The sequence below is a fragment of the Pithys albifrons genome, chromosome 7 (genome assembly GCF_047495875.1).
Source record: "Pithys albifrons albifrons isolate INPA30051 chromosome 7, PitAlb_v1, whole genome shotgun sequence".
NCBI lineage: Eukaryota > Metazoa > Chordata > Aves > Passeriformes > Thamnophilidae > Pithys > Pithys albifrons.
Genome location: NC_092464.1, coordinates 52,412,621 through 52,427,735, shown reverse-complemented (window position 1 = coordinate 52,427,735; position 15,115 = coordinate 52,412,621). Strand labels below are relative to the sequence as shown.

Below are 15,115 nucleotides of genomic sequence, written 5' to 3'. Positions count from 1 at the left end.
TTCTCACTCTCAACCAAGATAGAAAATAATTAAATAAAGGAAATAAATTTAAGGCGATATATCTTCCATCAGGACTGCAGAGAGTTGGGATGACATGGTAAAATAGACCAGAAGAGGTAGAGATTTTCAGAGCAGTACATGAAATTTAGAAAGGTAATATATATTTATGTAAGTACTATCTGTATTGTTGTCTTCTCTTTGCTGCTTTGGAAAGCCTGATCTCTGATTTTAAGGAAATTTAGCAGTCAGAGGTCCCTGTACACCCCAATAAAAGAATATCATAGGATCTTGGCCAAATTCAAATAAAGCCTACTATTTCTCAGTCTGATGCTGTGAATGTCAATTTGAATTTTGGTAATAGAGCTGGCCTTTTCGTGTTTGGTTGTTTGGTTTTTTTTGAGTTCTGATTTTTAGTTTTGCATCAAGTATCAACCTGGCAGAATTATATTCAACAAAAAAGGAAAAGCTGCCCCTTCACTTCTGTACTGTATTTTACATGTTTGGATTTGGCTGTATGGATTAAAACGTTGTGGGTTGGGGTTTGCTGGTATCCCAGATCTGAACCACTGCCTCATTGCTCATGGTTGAATTAATGATGTGAATGTCTAAGAAGCCATCAGATTCATAAATCACCAGAAATGAGAGGGATAACTCATAAAAGTCTTTTCCTTTTGTTTAGCAATTTATCATTTGGCTTTGCACATTAATAAACAGAGCTCCCCTGAGGTAAGCCACGGGAAGAAAATTTTTCTTCCTAATTTTCCTCAATTGTAACCAGTAGATCACAAGTGAAGAGAGGGTGCTTGTCAGGGGGTGGGTGTGCCCCTGTGCCCATCCCTGATGACAGATAAATGTGGTGGAGGAGCCTGGTGGGTAATGTTTGTGTTTCCCCCCAGGTGCCAGGTTCCCCAGCCCAAGGCTGTCAGCCCGGCCCAGTCGGAAGCGCACGTTGTCCATCTCGCCCCTGTCCGACCACAGCTTCGACCTCCAGACCATGATCAGGACATCTCCAAACTCCTTGGTCACAATTCTCAATAATTCTCGTAGCAGTTCATCAGCCAGTGGTTCTTATGGCCACTTATCTGCAAGTGCAATAAGGTAAGAGTAGTATTTTCTACCTGTATTGTATATTCTCATTTACACCTCACACTTACAGAAATATTAATGTATCCTCACATCTTTAAATAACTTGTGGGTTTGGGTTTTTTTTTGTTAATATGTGCATTTTGCAGTTTCTATAATGTCTGTTCACTGGAGCTTACTTTAAGGTATAAAATGTTTCTTTTCTGGCTCAGAAGGATAACCACAAGGGACTTTTTCACAGAATCACAGACTATTGTGAGTTGGAAGGGACCCACAAGGATCATCGAGTCCAACTCTAAAGTCAATGGCCCACACAGGGGATTGAACCCATGACCTTGGCATTATTATTTTTGGCCTATTATTGTCCAGTGCAGGTAATATTAAATCTGACTATCAGTAACAGTGTGTGTATGTCTGCTCAGGAACTTTTTTTCTAGAAGAAACTCTAGGGTAGGTTTGTGACTTAAGCCACTTGGGTTCTTCTGGCCATAGATAGGATGGACAGTGATATGTTCCTGCATTACAATCATCAGACAGTAAAGAACAGACACGTGATGCTGTTCAATTAAAATGTTTGGCTAGAACTTATCTTTTTTTGTTGTTGTTGTTTTTTTTTTTGTACCAAGGATGTACTGTTATTATCCAGAATCATCAGAAATCCTGTGATTTTCACTTGGTTACTTCATTTCACTTGTGTATGCAAGAAAACAGTCAGAAATGGTTATTCTGGAGGCAAAAGACCAGAGTAGCAAGAGAAGAGGTGAACAGAAATTGTACAGAAAAGAGAAGAAAATAGGGCACAGAGAGAGGAAATGAAAAGAATATTGGGAAATAAAAAGGAGTGGAAGAAAATTAAGAGAAGCAGTAGAAAAAAATGAAGATACAACTGCAGAACATCCTTGTAATAGTGATATAGCTCATGTTAACTGAGAAAAGCTCCTTTGGTGTTCCCAACAAAATTCCCCACCTCCCCAAAGTGTCAGAAAATGTTGGTTTTGCATTTATGACACTCAAAGAGTATTGCTGAGCCCTGGCTTAAAAGCAGCTTCCACCTTCAATTTGCAGTGAGGGAAAGGATCAAGTCCTCCCAGCAGTTTCTTGAGATGAGACACCCATCTTTGACAAGGCTCAAAAGATAACACCAAGGCCATGGGCTCGATCCCTGTTCAATTCCCATATGGACCATTCACCTAAGAGTTGGACTTGATCCTTTATGGGTCCCTTCCAGCTTAGAATATTCTGTGAAATCTGTGAAATGCCTCTCCAGCAAAAATGGCAGGGTTACAACTACAAAAACCGCTGTGGAGACTTTCACTTTTGGAGAAAATGGGGCATGCAGCTGGTGCCTTAGAAACTGTGAACCTGCCAAACTCTAGGAATGACAGCACTAAATATTTGAATTAGTGTAAGTGCTGTTTTTTCTTTCTTAAACACTCCTTTTAAAGATTTGTGTGTCATACCTGTGATGTACTTGAGTACTGTGTGGTATTTCACAGGTATGATATCATAGCTCTGCAATGCAGCTCCACATGGAGCCATGGTCCCAATTAGGAGGCTCTGTAATGAGGAATATGATTCATGTCCATGGCTGGCAGCAGTTGGACCACATCTGTTAAGTACATGTACTGTGTGGAGGTGTGCTGTCTGCACTGTCATTAACATGGGATGCCACTTAATAACTAAACTCCTTTTCCATAGCTTGTACCTTTGCTAAAGCAAATAGTGCATGAAAGTTGGCATTGTTTCTACAGCGGATCTTCTCTCCTTTCAAGCTTCCAAAGCAAAGCTGGAGTCAGATGAAGACAGTTGTGGAACTGGAGGGAGTTGTGGGCAAAGGCTGAGTAAGGATGCTAAGGAGCAGCACAGTTGAGTCTTGTGAACTGGTGTCTCTGAGCCTGTGGTTGACCAAAGCCCTTCCTGGTCCTACTTTCCAGGAGTGCATAATCCAAAATTTCACATGATTTTGAATTAAGGGGTTTTTTTCCTTCTTGATAAGAGGATGCCAATTCAGGATGCAAAGTTGGAAATGTACATCTCCATTCTTCTCAACTGAAAGGAGGCAAAATGAGAGAGTGGGCTCTTTTTCCAGCTTTGTAACTTCTCTGTTGGTGCCCTTTGACTTCTCCCATATGAACCTGTCTATAAAAGAGTTACACCAAAATAAATAGTGATGTAAGGTATTAAACCCAAGCCACATTTTATTGCTTTGATAAATTCCAAAACAAAATAGCAACAGGACTATCAGTAAAACCCAATTTATTGCAACTCACTGTCTTGTAAATAATGCATTCAGCACAGGAACTGCTGTACTGAATCAAACCACAGGTTCATCCCACTTAATATCCTGTCTGCAACAGTGATCAAAGTGTACAAAAACCCCTTTTCTTGGTGTGGAACCCCAGCTTCTGGAAACTTGCAGGTTAACTTCATAGGAGTTGCTGCAAGAAAATGGTACAGTTCAGCAGGCCATGTATGGAATTGCAAGACAGAAAGAGTTTCTACTTTAGATAGTATCAGTAGCATTAACTACTTAGCATTACACAATGCTACTTCTAGATATTGTTTCCAATCACTTTTAACTTAGTCCAAATAGTTTATACCTGGCAGCATGTTTCACAGCAGATACCTGTCTCATGCTGAGTATTTCCAAAAAGCATCAGCAAAGTTACTAATTTATCAGAATGAAGTTAGGGAAGAATGAATTTTCCAGTACAAATGAAAAGAACTCTTGCTTACCTTTTTACCAAGAAACTATAATTTGCTAGGAATGTTGTCTAGACACTGTGGATGTATCTTTTGCTGTTCTTGAAAAATTGTCCCATTCACCCAAGTGATAAGCCTTTAAGAAATAGACCTTAAGAGTTTCCTGTTAGCATGTGTTAAATACACTTAACATTCAGCATGTTCCAGTCCAGGGCCCACAGAGAGGAAGGAAGACCTTTCCCTGCAGCTCTGGTACCTCACTGGGAAGGCTGTGGAGGCTCAGCTGCTTGTCCAGCCATAAAAGTCCTGTGAAATAGAAAGCAGTCTTCAGAGGAGACAGGAGTCAGCCCAGAACTGCCCAGGTTAATCAAGCTGGCACAAAATGCCTTCATACAACACAAACAGAATTGCCGTAGGAGAGAGAAAAAGCTGTGCAGAGTAAAGCAGGCACAAGCTGCTCATTAGGAGAATGAAGGTACTGCCCCCTTGTGATTATGCTCTGATACCATCTTTAATTTCAGGACTGCACAGTATTTGCAGGGCCCCTGCCTGCTTCAGTGCACAGGCTGAGCATCCTGAACATCCTCTCTGCGTCAGCGAGAACTGCAGGACCTGCCTCACCTCTTCCAGGCAGCTCTAAAAGAGGAGGGAGCCTCATACCTGGTGGTTTGCTGTCTGGAGAGCAGGCCCTGCTCTTGCAACACAATCCCAGCCTGATGCTGGGTGAAGGGATCTAGTCAGAAGTGACCACCAAGGCTCATACAGTTTCTCTTCAAGTCTCAGCCTACCACTCTTAATTCTGCAGAGGAGTCAAATTGCTCTCAGGCATGGCTTGGGGATACTGATGGCTGTTCTGAACATTCCAGATGCTGTGTCGTGTTAACTAGCCCAGGTCTTCATGCCTCAAATTGGGCAACTGCAACCAGCGATGCTTTTTTGCCCCCATCTTCCTTTGATTCATGTTCCTGTGCAAAATGAATCCTTCCCCTTCACCTCAGAGGGAGGCTGAAAGCTTTAATGTTTTGTGAAGCACTTAGATTATACAGTGATGAACACAGTGGAGAAGCTCAGGAGGGTATCAGTAATTATTTATTCACTGATGGTTTAAACACAATGGAAGGAAGGCCTATGGGCACTACTCTGGGCAAGGAGAAGAAAAATAGCAGAGGGCCTCTCACTGAAGGCTGCTGTGCTTCTTGATTGAGTTATGAGTCGTGCAGGGGGAAAAAGGGGTGTGTTGTCACATAACAAAAAGCTGGTGAATCAGCACATGCAGACATGGGCACATTTAGCTCTGGTATGTTTGATTTTGTGAGCTCAATGGTCTTTTAACCCGTTTTTTGCTGTTTCTGTAAACAAAGTGTCTCCAGGACCTCACTGGTCTTTGCCTTGGCTAAAAAAGGTATATCCCTTGGCTAAAAGATTACATCCCATGCTTCACACAACTTTTCAGTGTAGAACCCTCTATATAAGCACTGTGGGATGTTCAGGATGAAATCAGCTGATAAGAGCCACCTTTTGGTCTCTGTTTTTATGGAGCCAAGCACAGGAGGGCTCTGGTCCTTGACATGGGTACGAATAATAACTAATAGTAGCTTAGCACAATCCAGACAGAGCTCACCTCGGCGGGTGCTTTGTCACTGTCAGCTGGCAGTGCAAGGCTGTATCCTGACTCCTTCCTGAGGACTTGAAAAGAAGATGTCCCTCCTGCTGACAGCTAATAGTGGATCTCCTTTAGCACGCCAGGTAGAGCTTCTACTTTGTGCATTTGAAAACACCTGGTTTAGGTCTCAGCTGGGAGAGATTATGCAGAAAGGAGGTGTATGAAATAGCATCAAATGAGGCTAATCCTTCATTTGACATTTACTCATTTGGTTACCTGCCTCAGTCCTGCAGTGCAGCACCCCTGCTATTAATCTTTTGTCAAGATGTGCTTAATGTTATATCTGCTACCTGTGACAATTATTAGACTTTGCACTTCAGTAGCACTTCTTTTTGAGAGACAGCATGGTCTAGAGTGAGTATAGAGGGGGTAATCACTCCCCATGATATTAAGAGTACCGATTCAAAACCTTTACAAAAGATTAGCTGGTCTTTAATAAACACAGGAGGTTGAGACTTCCCCTTCTGTATGATTTGAAATTCAGAACCTCTAGTCCCTTGGCAGTGCTGCAATACCAAATGTACAAAGTTAGTTTTCAGAAAAGGAGCTGAATTCCCTATCAGAGACAAGGTATTTAAATCAGTAGTTCCACCTACTACAAGAGACTTTCTTGGGTCTAGGCAGATATATCTGTGAATAGAGCTTAGCCATGTGAAAATTCAGTTTCATGTGAGCACAGGAGTCCTTTGGGATCTCCTTGAAGGTTTGAAAGAAACTGAGAAAGCACAGCAGCTTCTTTTTTTCTTTCATGCTCTGCCCTGCTTCCCTGATAGCATCAGAAAAAGAAGGAGCAATTAACACAGTGTGGTTAATTACAGCCAAACCCTGTCTGTTCTGGCTCCTGTCTCTTTGCTCTGGGCTGATCTGAAGCATCAGAGAATGGTGGTGAGGGTATTTTCACAAAGAACTCTAGAAGGGGATAACCAGGTTTGTAGGTTGAGCATAGACAGCAGTGGATTAATATCAGTGAGGAAGACAAGAGTCTGTGTCTCTGCAAGCAGGTATTGGATTCTCAATTATTTCCTCATCTCATATAAGCTCCTTGTATAGAGAGCTTGTTGTGTAATAAGTCAGCGCCCTCCTCTGTGATCTGTGTTATATCAAGAAACAAGTGACTAGGTGTTGATTTCTCCAGTTTTCCCTTGTAAACACAAAGAGAAAAGCAAGAGAAAACTAAAAGTAGAGTGAAGATATACGAACAAAATATGAAGTTATTATAGAGAAAAGTAAAAGTATCTTCAGCAGAGAGCCCAACAGGCTAATTAGTCACTGTATTACAAAAATGGAAAGAGTATCCTTTTATCAGGTTTAAATTATCCAGTTCTTTAATTTAACAGAATGTTTCAGAGTTATAAGACAGGACGCCCTCATGTTCTCAGTCTTCCTTCTTTATTCAATATTTTATATATTCTTATTATGTCTCCTTTTATTCATCTCCCTTCTGAGGCCAATGGTTGTTTTCAGCCTGCTCTTTAGAGTTCTTGCATTGTCTTTTCTGCAAATACCATCTGAAAGAATCTCCCTCTACTACCTGAAACAATCCAGAAGAGGACCAGCAATTCAAATGCACTGTGATTTTCTGTACTGTTTCCCATTCCAGTCATTTTAACACGTTTTTTCCATAGCCTCACGGTGATCAAATTTAATTCCTTCATTGAATTCTTCATTGAGACAAGCACGTGCTTCTTGTCATTTGTCTCAGCTAATTTAGAACCAGCATATGAGTAGCTCTGACTCCTTTTTAGTATTGATATGCATCTTGCTATCAGTATTGCTCTATTCATCTAGCAGACTGGGCTCTAAAGATAACCACTTAGCTCTTCACCATGCTGCTCAAAATCATTTTGTCATATGTGCAGATTTAATTTTTTCACTGCTCAACTCCATGCCCAGATTGCTGACAACTGCACTAAGAAAGGCCCCATCTGAGAATTTTATCTAACTTTTTCTAAACCCCAGCTACTTAATTCCTACCTTTGATTTCTGTTTTAGACCATAAGCTTTAAGTTTGTATATTTCAATAATTATATCCACATAAAAGGACAAAATCAAATGCTGGTTAACGAAATTATTCTTAAAAAGGACATGTTTAGAGTAGAACAGGTAGAACACAATGTATTCACAGCAACATTTTGCAGGATGCTCCTTATGATAGGATGTACATGATAAAGGGCAGTCCCGTGGTGTAATGGTGAGCACTCCGGACTCTGATCACAAGGTCATGAGTTCGAGTCTCAGTGGAGACCGTACCGGGCAGTTCAATGCCTCCCTGCCATCCGATCCCATCAGATCTCGGATGCTCAGCAGGGTCAGCCCCGGTTAGTACCGGGTGCTGTAGACAGTCCTGAGGACTTCACTGTCACTGTCCAAGCTTGCTCGGCCGTGGCAGATGAACCTCAGGACTTCAACGGTGGGGCCAGTTCTGCGCACGCTGTGCCTCACCTAAAATCCACTGCGCAGGCTGGAAGGGCACAGCCACACGTGGGGAAAGCCTGTCCCAAATCTTCGTTCGTGAAGTTTGGCCATACACATGATAAAGAGTTTGTTGATCGTGCCAGCATTATAGTTGTTTTGTTGTTTTATTGTTGGGATCTGCCTAAGTGAGATGCAAAGCTGACTTTGAGTGAAAGCTTTTCTTACATTAAAAGCTCTCTAATTAATTGCATGTAATATGTTGTAAATGAAGTCTAAGTTGCAGTTCAGGCTGAGTTCAGTCCAGGTGTAACCCCACTGAAAGAGTTCTGCTTTATCTAGACACATCTCATATGTGCAATACAGGGTTTTATTCTCCATGGTTAATCTAAAGAACAGAATATAATACTCTATCATTCCATAATAGCTTCAATTTGTACCCTCATTCAAGAGGTGTGAATGACAGAGAAGTGCCACAACATGAATAAAAGTGAAATTCATAAGTGTTACAGAAAGTTGCATCTCTGTGAGGCTCTATAGAAAAGTAACCTCCTCTAGAAAGCTCATGAAGATTGTAGGAGGGTGCCATTCAGGGAGGTTGTTTTGGAGATCCCCTGTCCTGCATTAGAAAGCCATGAATGCTGTTCACCAGAAATACACACAAATGGCAAGATTTGTGCCTTTGGACAGTGTAAAACCCAAGAAGATAAAGCAACATAAAGAATGCAGACCATGCAGGCACATGTTGCATGCACATTAAGCTCTGCCAGGGGAAATTTAAGTTGGAGATCAGAAAAAAATTCTTTCCAGAGAGTAATCGGCCATTGGAATGGGCTGCCCAGAGAGGGGGTGGATTCGCCATCCCTGGAGGTTTTTAAGGTGAGATTGGCCGTGGCACTGAGTGCCATGATCTGGTAAAGGGACTGGAGTTGGACCAAGGGTTGGACTTGATGATCTCGGAGGTCTTTTCCAACCCAATCCATTCTATGATTCTTGATTTACATGTGCAGGCACACGTATATACAAATGTGATTATGTATGTATGCCTGTAAATGTGTATGTCACAGGTCTTGTAATTAAAAGTCAGTTTGAAGCAACTTGCTCCACACTGGTTCAGTGTTGCTCAAAGAGTTTAAAGCCATTGGACCTGGAGCAATAATAATACCAGAAAACTTCTCAAGCTAAGGCAAGTGTGCTGGAGTTTAACACTCATTACTTCATTTTCAGACCCTAAAAGCAAGTATTAATTAGCACTTTCCATGTAATAAATTATACCAGTTTTAAAAAGGCAAAAGTGCTTAGCCATGAATTTAATTCAAAATTATAACTGCCAGAAGTGTCATGAGTTTGCATGGAGGGTGCTCAGATGAATTATACAAGGTACCATTAATACAATGTCCAGTTAGGATACTAAGGAATAACCCAGCAGGAAAGACAAAGCTGACAGTGCTGTGTGAGCACATTGAGTGTGGCTCTGTTGCTCTCAGTGAAACTATTCCATTTTACTCTGGCATACAGCAATGTATTCATGAAGAAAAACTCTCCCTAGCCTAGCAGATAAAACAGAATAGATAATAAGGTAAGCTGAAGAGCAAGTGCAAAACCACAGGCTTAATTTTAAACTTGTAATGGGAAAGTAAAAAAAAAATTAAATGCAATTTTTAATGCAACATGTCAACATTACAAGTGCAGAGGGATATTTGTGAAACCTAGTAATTTCTGAGAAATTATTTCAAAGGATTTGAAATCTCAGACCTGCATTTAAGATCACACCACATGTCTGGTTTCACAGTCACAGTTTGATGTTGTTTCCTCTGTACTTAAGTCACAAGCCATAAAAAACTACTGAAGATTTGTGTGCATTGTGTACTCAAAGCTCAGAGTTTTCAGTCAAAAGGTAGAGGATCAGAATTCAAAGCACAACTTTTGTATTAATAAAAATGTTACACATGGTGTGGAACGAATGCTCCAACAGGACTTGCTAGACAGGTGTTTAAGGACTTGCTGATGTCCTCAGAAGTATTAAGAACTGTTATGGTTGCTTTCCTTAACAATAGCTGGGGTATATTTGTAAAGCAGGAAAGATGCTTGTTTGCCTCTTAACAACATTCATAAACAATTAATAAGGTCATTGAAAATCAAAAAAAAAAACCAACCAAAAAAACTAAAGGTAAAATCCTGTCCTGGTCTAAGAAAAGGATAAAAATATAATTGAATTTGATGAGTCCAGGTATTCTTCCAACATTTATTGGTAATTTTGCACCCTGCTTTCTCAGTTTCACTTGCCCACAGGCTTCATGCAACCCTTAAGGGAGAGAGAGACAAAGTGGTGACATCTGTACCTGCTTGAGCGTGCACTAGATGTTATCCTGGTATCTGATGATCAGATTTGTTGAACATGAAGCAAGTCTACAAATTACTTCACCCTTTCTTGAACTGGGGTCCTTTTTGGAGGGATTTGTATCATTTGGTGTGTATAATGCAAGTCCCTGATGGTAAGAGGAAATGATGGATGCTCCAGAGGGACCTGGGAGTGCCAAGGCTTTTCCCCAAGCCCAGAAGGGCCTGCATGTCCCCTTGCAGTGCAGGGTGTCCCCTCCCTCCCGAAGAGAGTCTGGACTGTGAATGCACCCCCTGGACATCACAGACCCTTCAGGCTCTTTGGCCACAGTGGTCTAGAAGGAGCCAATGTGTCTCACTGTGCCATTTGTTCCTGTATTGTGGCCAGTTCTGTGCATTTTGATTCAAAAAGATGATGTGCAGTTGGGGGTGCTGCAAGGAAGAGCAAAGAAAAGGGTCAGAGGTCTGAAAAATTATATGGGTGAATTGAAATAGACTTCACCTTTTTTTTCAGACTGGACAGGAAGAAGGTATAGTAATAAATTCAAATATGCCAAAGAAGAAGAGAGGAAGAGCCTGGGAAGGGGAAGGTGGATAATGAGTGATGGGTGGAATAACAAAGTGCTGGGTTTTGAATTGACACAGAAAAGATTTTGGATAAAAGAATAGGAAAGAAACTATTAATATAATAAATATAATGGACTTCTATATCACTAAATAAAGATATCCAAAGAAACAAATCTATCCTTTTAGAATTTAAAAATGAAGAAAAAAAAATTAACATACCAGAAACATCTCACTGGGTCAAACTAGAAGTGTTAGATGCTCTAGCTAGTGTGTCTCTGGTGGTACAAACAGTAGCTGCTATTTAAGAAGCACATGAACCCCTCTGCTTTCTAACTTTTGTTCTCTCTGTGCTCTCACAACATCAGTATTCATTAGCAAGCTCAAAGTATATATTCTTACTTGCTGCTTTTAGCATTTCTTTATGGCCCTGCTGTCTTTGGATTTGTGTAGTCCCACATGAACCTTCAGGCTATGTCTACAGCTATTCCAGAAGGCTCCAAATACTTCTCTTTACCCTCTTTTAAGTTTTTCACCTACATGTTTCGTAAATTGCTCCCTAGTTTACAGCTTGAAAAGTGCTTTTCTTACAACCATGCAAAGCAGAACCAGGAAGGGGAAAGCACTCAGATACTTTTGCAAGACTTACAAGCATCAGCTCTTACAGCACTGTGCATTTTGTGACATGAGGAGGGCACCTTCACAAGTTTTTATGAAGAAAACAAAATTATCCTGATAAAATGAAACAGTCCTCACAGTATTCCCAAAATTGGAATCCCCTCAGGAATTTTGTATCAACCCGTCTCCTTAGGCACACCTATGCAATGTGTAGGAAAGAAGGAATTTTTCCTGACTTGAATTCACAGATGTTTTGTGGTAAATTCCACAGCTGTGACCAGAAACTGGATGACCTTGTTAGTAGGACAGCCACAAAGTAGCCACAAGGTTTGGTTTCGATTATAACGTCTGTTTTTTTTCTTTCTGAAGTCTGTTCCTTAAAATTTGATGTGCTCATGTAATTGCAGTGTAGTTCACTGCCCTGCTTTACCTCCGCTGAAGGGAGTTTGAGACTTTGCAGATGAGGAGAAGAGAAAGAGAGAGATGGACAGAATGACAGACAGACACAGAAGCCCACAGTATGCTAAAATAAATGATACCACTGATGGGCTTTCCTGTCAGTGTGTATAAGTTATTGAATGCTTAAGCAGAAATATTGCATGTTTTTTCTAACCCTTATCCCCCATAAAACTCAGCAACTAAAAAGAAAACTGGCATGCAGTTTATTAGTGGCCTTACAGGCTTTCATCTTCTCTTCCTTTTCTACTTTGTTTTAAAAAAGCCTCCTGTAACAGAAATACAGATCAGATTCCCTCCAGTGGTGTACATTTTCTTTTCTCAGTAGGTAGATGGAAGGGAAAGATTCATAGTTCACTTACATTTCTGTGAGTCCAAGATTTTTTGGAAGTGACTGGTGTTTTGGAAAACTTGAACGTTTGGGTCAGGCATCTTGCATTCTTCTGGCATCTGGATTTTGGAAGTCTTGAGCACTCCTTGTCTGAAATGCAGCCTCTTTAAAGTGTGTTAAAAGAAACATGACTCAAACTGAGACCTCTGGAACTACTCACTGCTTTTGAAAAACCTGGTTGTTGTTTTTTTGTAGTTCTGGACTCTCAGAATTGCTACTTTCGAGTCTTGTTTTGCCAGCTTGGGGCATGAATTTTAGGCAGTCGCTGAACACAACCGTTGGCATCTTGGTGCACGTTTCTAAGCAGAGGTGGCTGGAACAGCTGGTGCCACTGTCCTCCCTTCCAGCTGCTGCTGGCCCAGGCACAGGGATCACACAGCACCTGAAGGGACACTGGGCTATGGAGATTCTTCATCCATCCTGTATTCAAGAGTTACTGAACAAAGTGCAGTGAAAAACTTTGGGAAGCAGGGCAGGAATCCAGGCCTTTCCTTCCCAATAGAGCACACTGTGCTAGCAATGTTGAGAGCTTTGATTTATTTTACTTTTTTTTTGGCCCTCAACATTAACTTTATTGTATGGTTTCTGAAAGGCAGAGAAAGACCTACCACCTTCTGTTCTCTTCAGAACCTTCTGATCTGTTCAAATCAGAAAAATGGTCCAGGCTGCCCTGTGACAGCATCTTCCTTCAGAGTGACATTAAACCCAGCCAGGTCAACTTGCCTTGTGAGGAGCTCTCCAGAAACAGCTGGAGAGAATTTTTATCTGAAGGCAGCTATGTGAGCTATTTAAGAAATCACCCTGATGTCTGAACCATTGTCACCATTTCTGAGTACTCCCCTTAGCTGTGCTGGCGATTCGTCTGCTCCCTCACAATCACCTTTTCTTTGCAGTCTGAGGTGTTTGAAGTTTGGAGGTAGAGGGAATGAAGTGCAGATTGTCAGGCTCTGTAGGAAAATCCTGCCATCTTAGGCTCAACCTTTGCTGATGAGCAGAGGGCAAAAGAAAGATAGTAAAGAAATAAGGATTCCTGCTTTCCCTAGCACATCTGTCCAGCTGTGTCTTAATATATCTGCTGCTGGTGCACTGTTTCCCAGTAATAGCCATGAGCTAATATGTCTGTCTTCCCTTCTGTACCCTACAAGTTTGTGAATCCTCCTTCTGGAGTGTTAAGACAGATGTAGAAAACAAAAACATGTCTATGAGGTAAAATCTGTCCTTTATCTGGAAGCCATTTTAATTTATATAGGGAGTGGAAAAGCAGATAGACTTACTTAACAGTTAAGAACTGCACTGGTAGAGTCATGTGTTTGTCTTTTTACCATGTAGGGTCTGAAAAACATTACCAAAGTTTTGAACTTGGGCTTGCAAAGCTAATTGTTGCTGTGCATGGTCAAATGCCTAGAAAGGAAAAAAAACCCAAAACCCAAAAAACCCCCAAACAACAACCCAACCTTTATTTCCAGGGCTGGTATGTCTTTGGAGCTGCCAATGAAATGAGTCCACTTATTTTTTATTTTTAAACTGATTCAGATGAAGAGGTGAAATGTCCTAGGCTTTAACCACTCGCAGAGAAACAGAATATCTCATCCAAACTGTTCCTGTGTTGTGTTTGTTGGTCTTGGTGAATTTGATAACATCTTCAGGATGGTGCTGTCTGGTTTTGGAGGTGTGTGACGTGAAGTCCTGGTGTATGTAGGGAAGAAAAAACACCAGGGTGTAGTAAGGGGGCTTTGTTTCAACCTCATGTACGGCAGAGTAATTGTGTGTTTTTTAATGAACAGACCAGAGTAGTTACACTTAGTAATGTTTGTTCACTATAAAGCAAAAGGGGTGTTAAATCATTATGTTCTTTGATGAATGGCTTGTACACTGAGGAATAAATTGAACAAACTGGCATAGAGCTCAGTGAACATGAAATCAGCTATTAGAAGAAAGCTTGTGAACAAATTCTGAGCCTGATATGCATCTTTTGATTAATGTCCTATTAATCATCCATAGTGGCTACCTTAGCTCAGTGTGCTGTAATCATTCATGGTTGCTTACAGGAACACTAGCGGGGACTATAGAGCTGCAATAACTGAATATTATTACTGATTTCTCCCTAACTCTTGCTGTGAACAATTACTGTTTTCACTACGTTTCTGCCTTCCTTTATTAGAAAGAATACAATGCAAAATGAAAAAGGAGTTCCTCAAAGACCAGTAAAATCCTCCCAGGGTATTCTTAATGATATTCTGTCCTAAATGGGCAAACTATTGTAATGCAGAGTTCTCACCAGGAATAATAGTAATGTAATCACATTGAAGCTGTCTTTTTGTGGATTGTAGTCAAACAGACAAAATGTATAGTCATGTTAATGAACACAGAATTTCTGTAGTGTTATTACTTAAAGTGTTTGAAATCATTTTAGCTTTTTGTACCACAGTATTTTCAGTTAATGCACTTAACAGGAACAATTAACACTCCGGACTGTAAATTTGGATTAAATCCACCCTTTTGACATAAGAAGAAGCCTTGATTCTTGAAAGGTATAATGCTTGCACCACTCTTTTAAGACCTAATATTTTAAATTAGCATGGCTCTTTGGAACTGTGGTAGTTCAGTGTATTTTTCTTTTAATCAATGAATATTCTTTATGTTTTTCTTTTTTTTTTCACCCTTATGATTGGAAGTTATTGGCAAATGTTTACAGGAGGATCTCATATTCCTGTAGGTGAAGATTTAGTTCCACACCATTTATTTCTCAAATGTGACACAAAGAATGCTTTGGCACTACCCACAAAATAGGTCCTTAGATGGCAGTGTAATTTCCTCCAAAGTCACTGTGGTCTGGGAAATACAGAGAAGTAATGAAGTGATGACAGGTATTAACATGCATAATG

General features: G+C 40.6%; 1 protein-coding gene across 3 annotated transcripts in view; it reads left to right on the top strand.

The window, feature by feature from the left end:
• Positions 1-15,115, top strand: part of GLI3 (GLI family zinc finger 3) — a 291,398-nt gene that overhangs the window by 231,252 nt on the left and 45,031 nt on the right. For all 3 annotated transcript variants that reach the window (XM_071559578.1, XM_071559579.1, XM_071559580.1), the window contains one exon: positions 897-1,098. In XM_071559578.1, the coding sequence (XP_071415679.1) occupies positions 897-1,098 (202 nt within the window). The remainder of the gene's footprint in view (positions 1-896; positions 1,099-15,115) is intronic.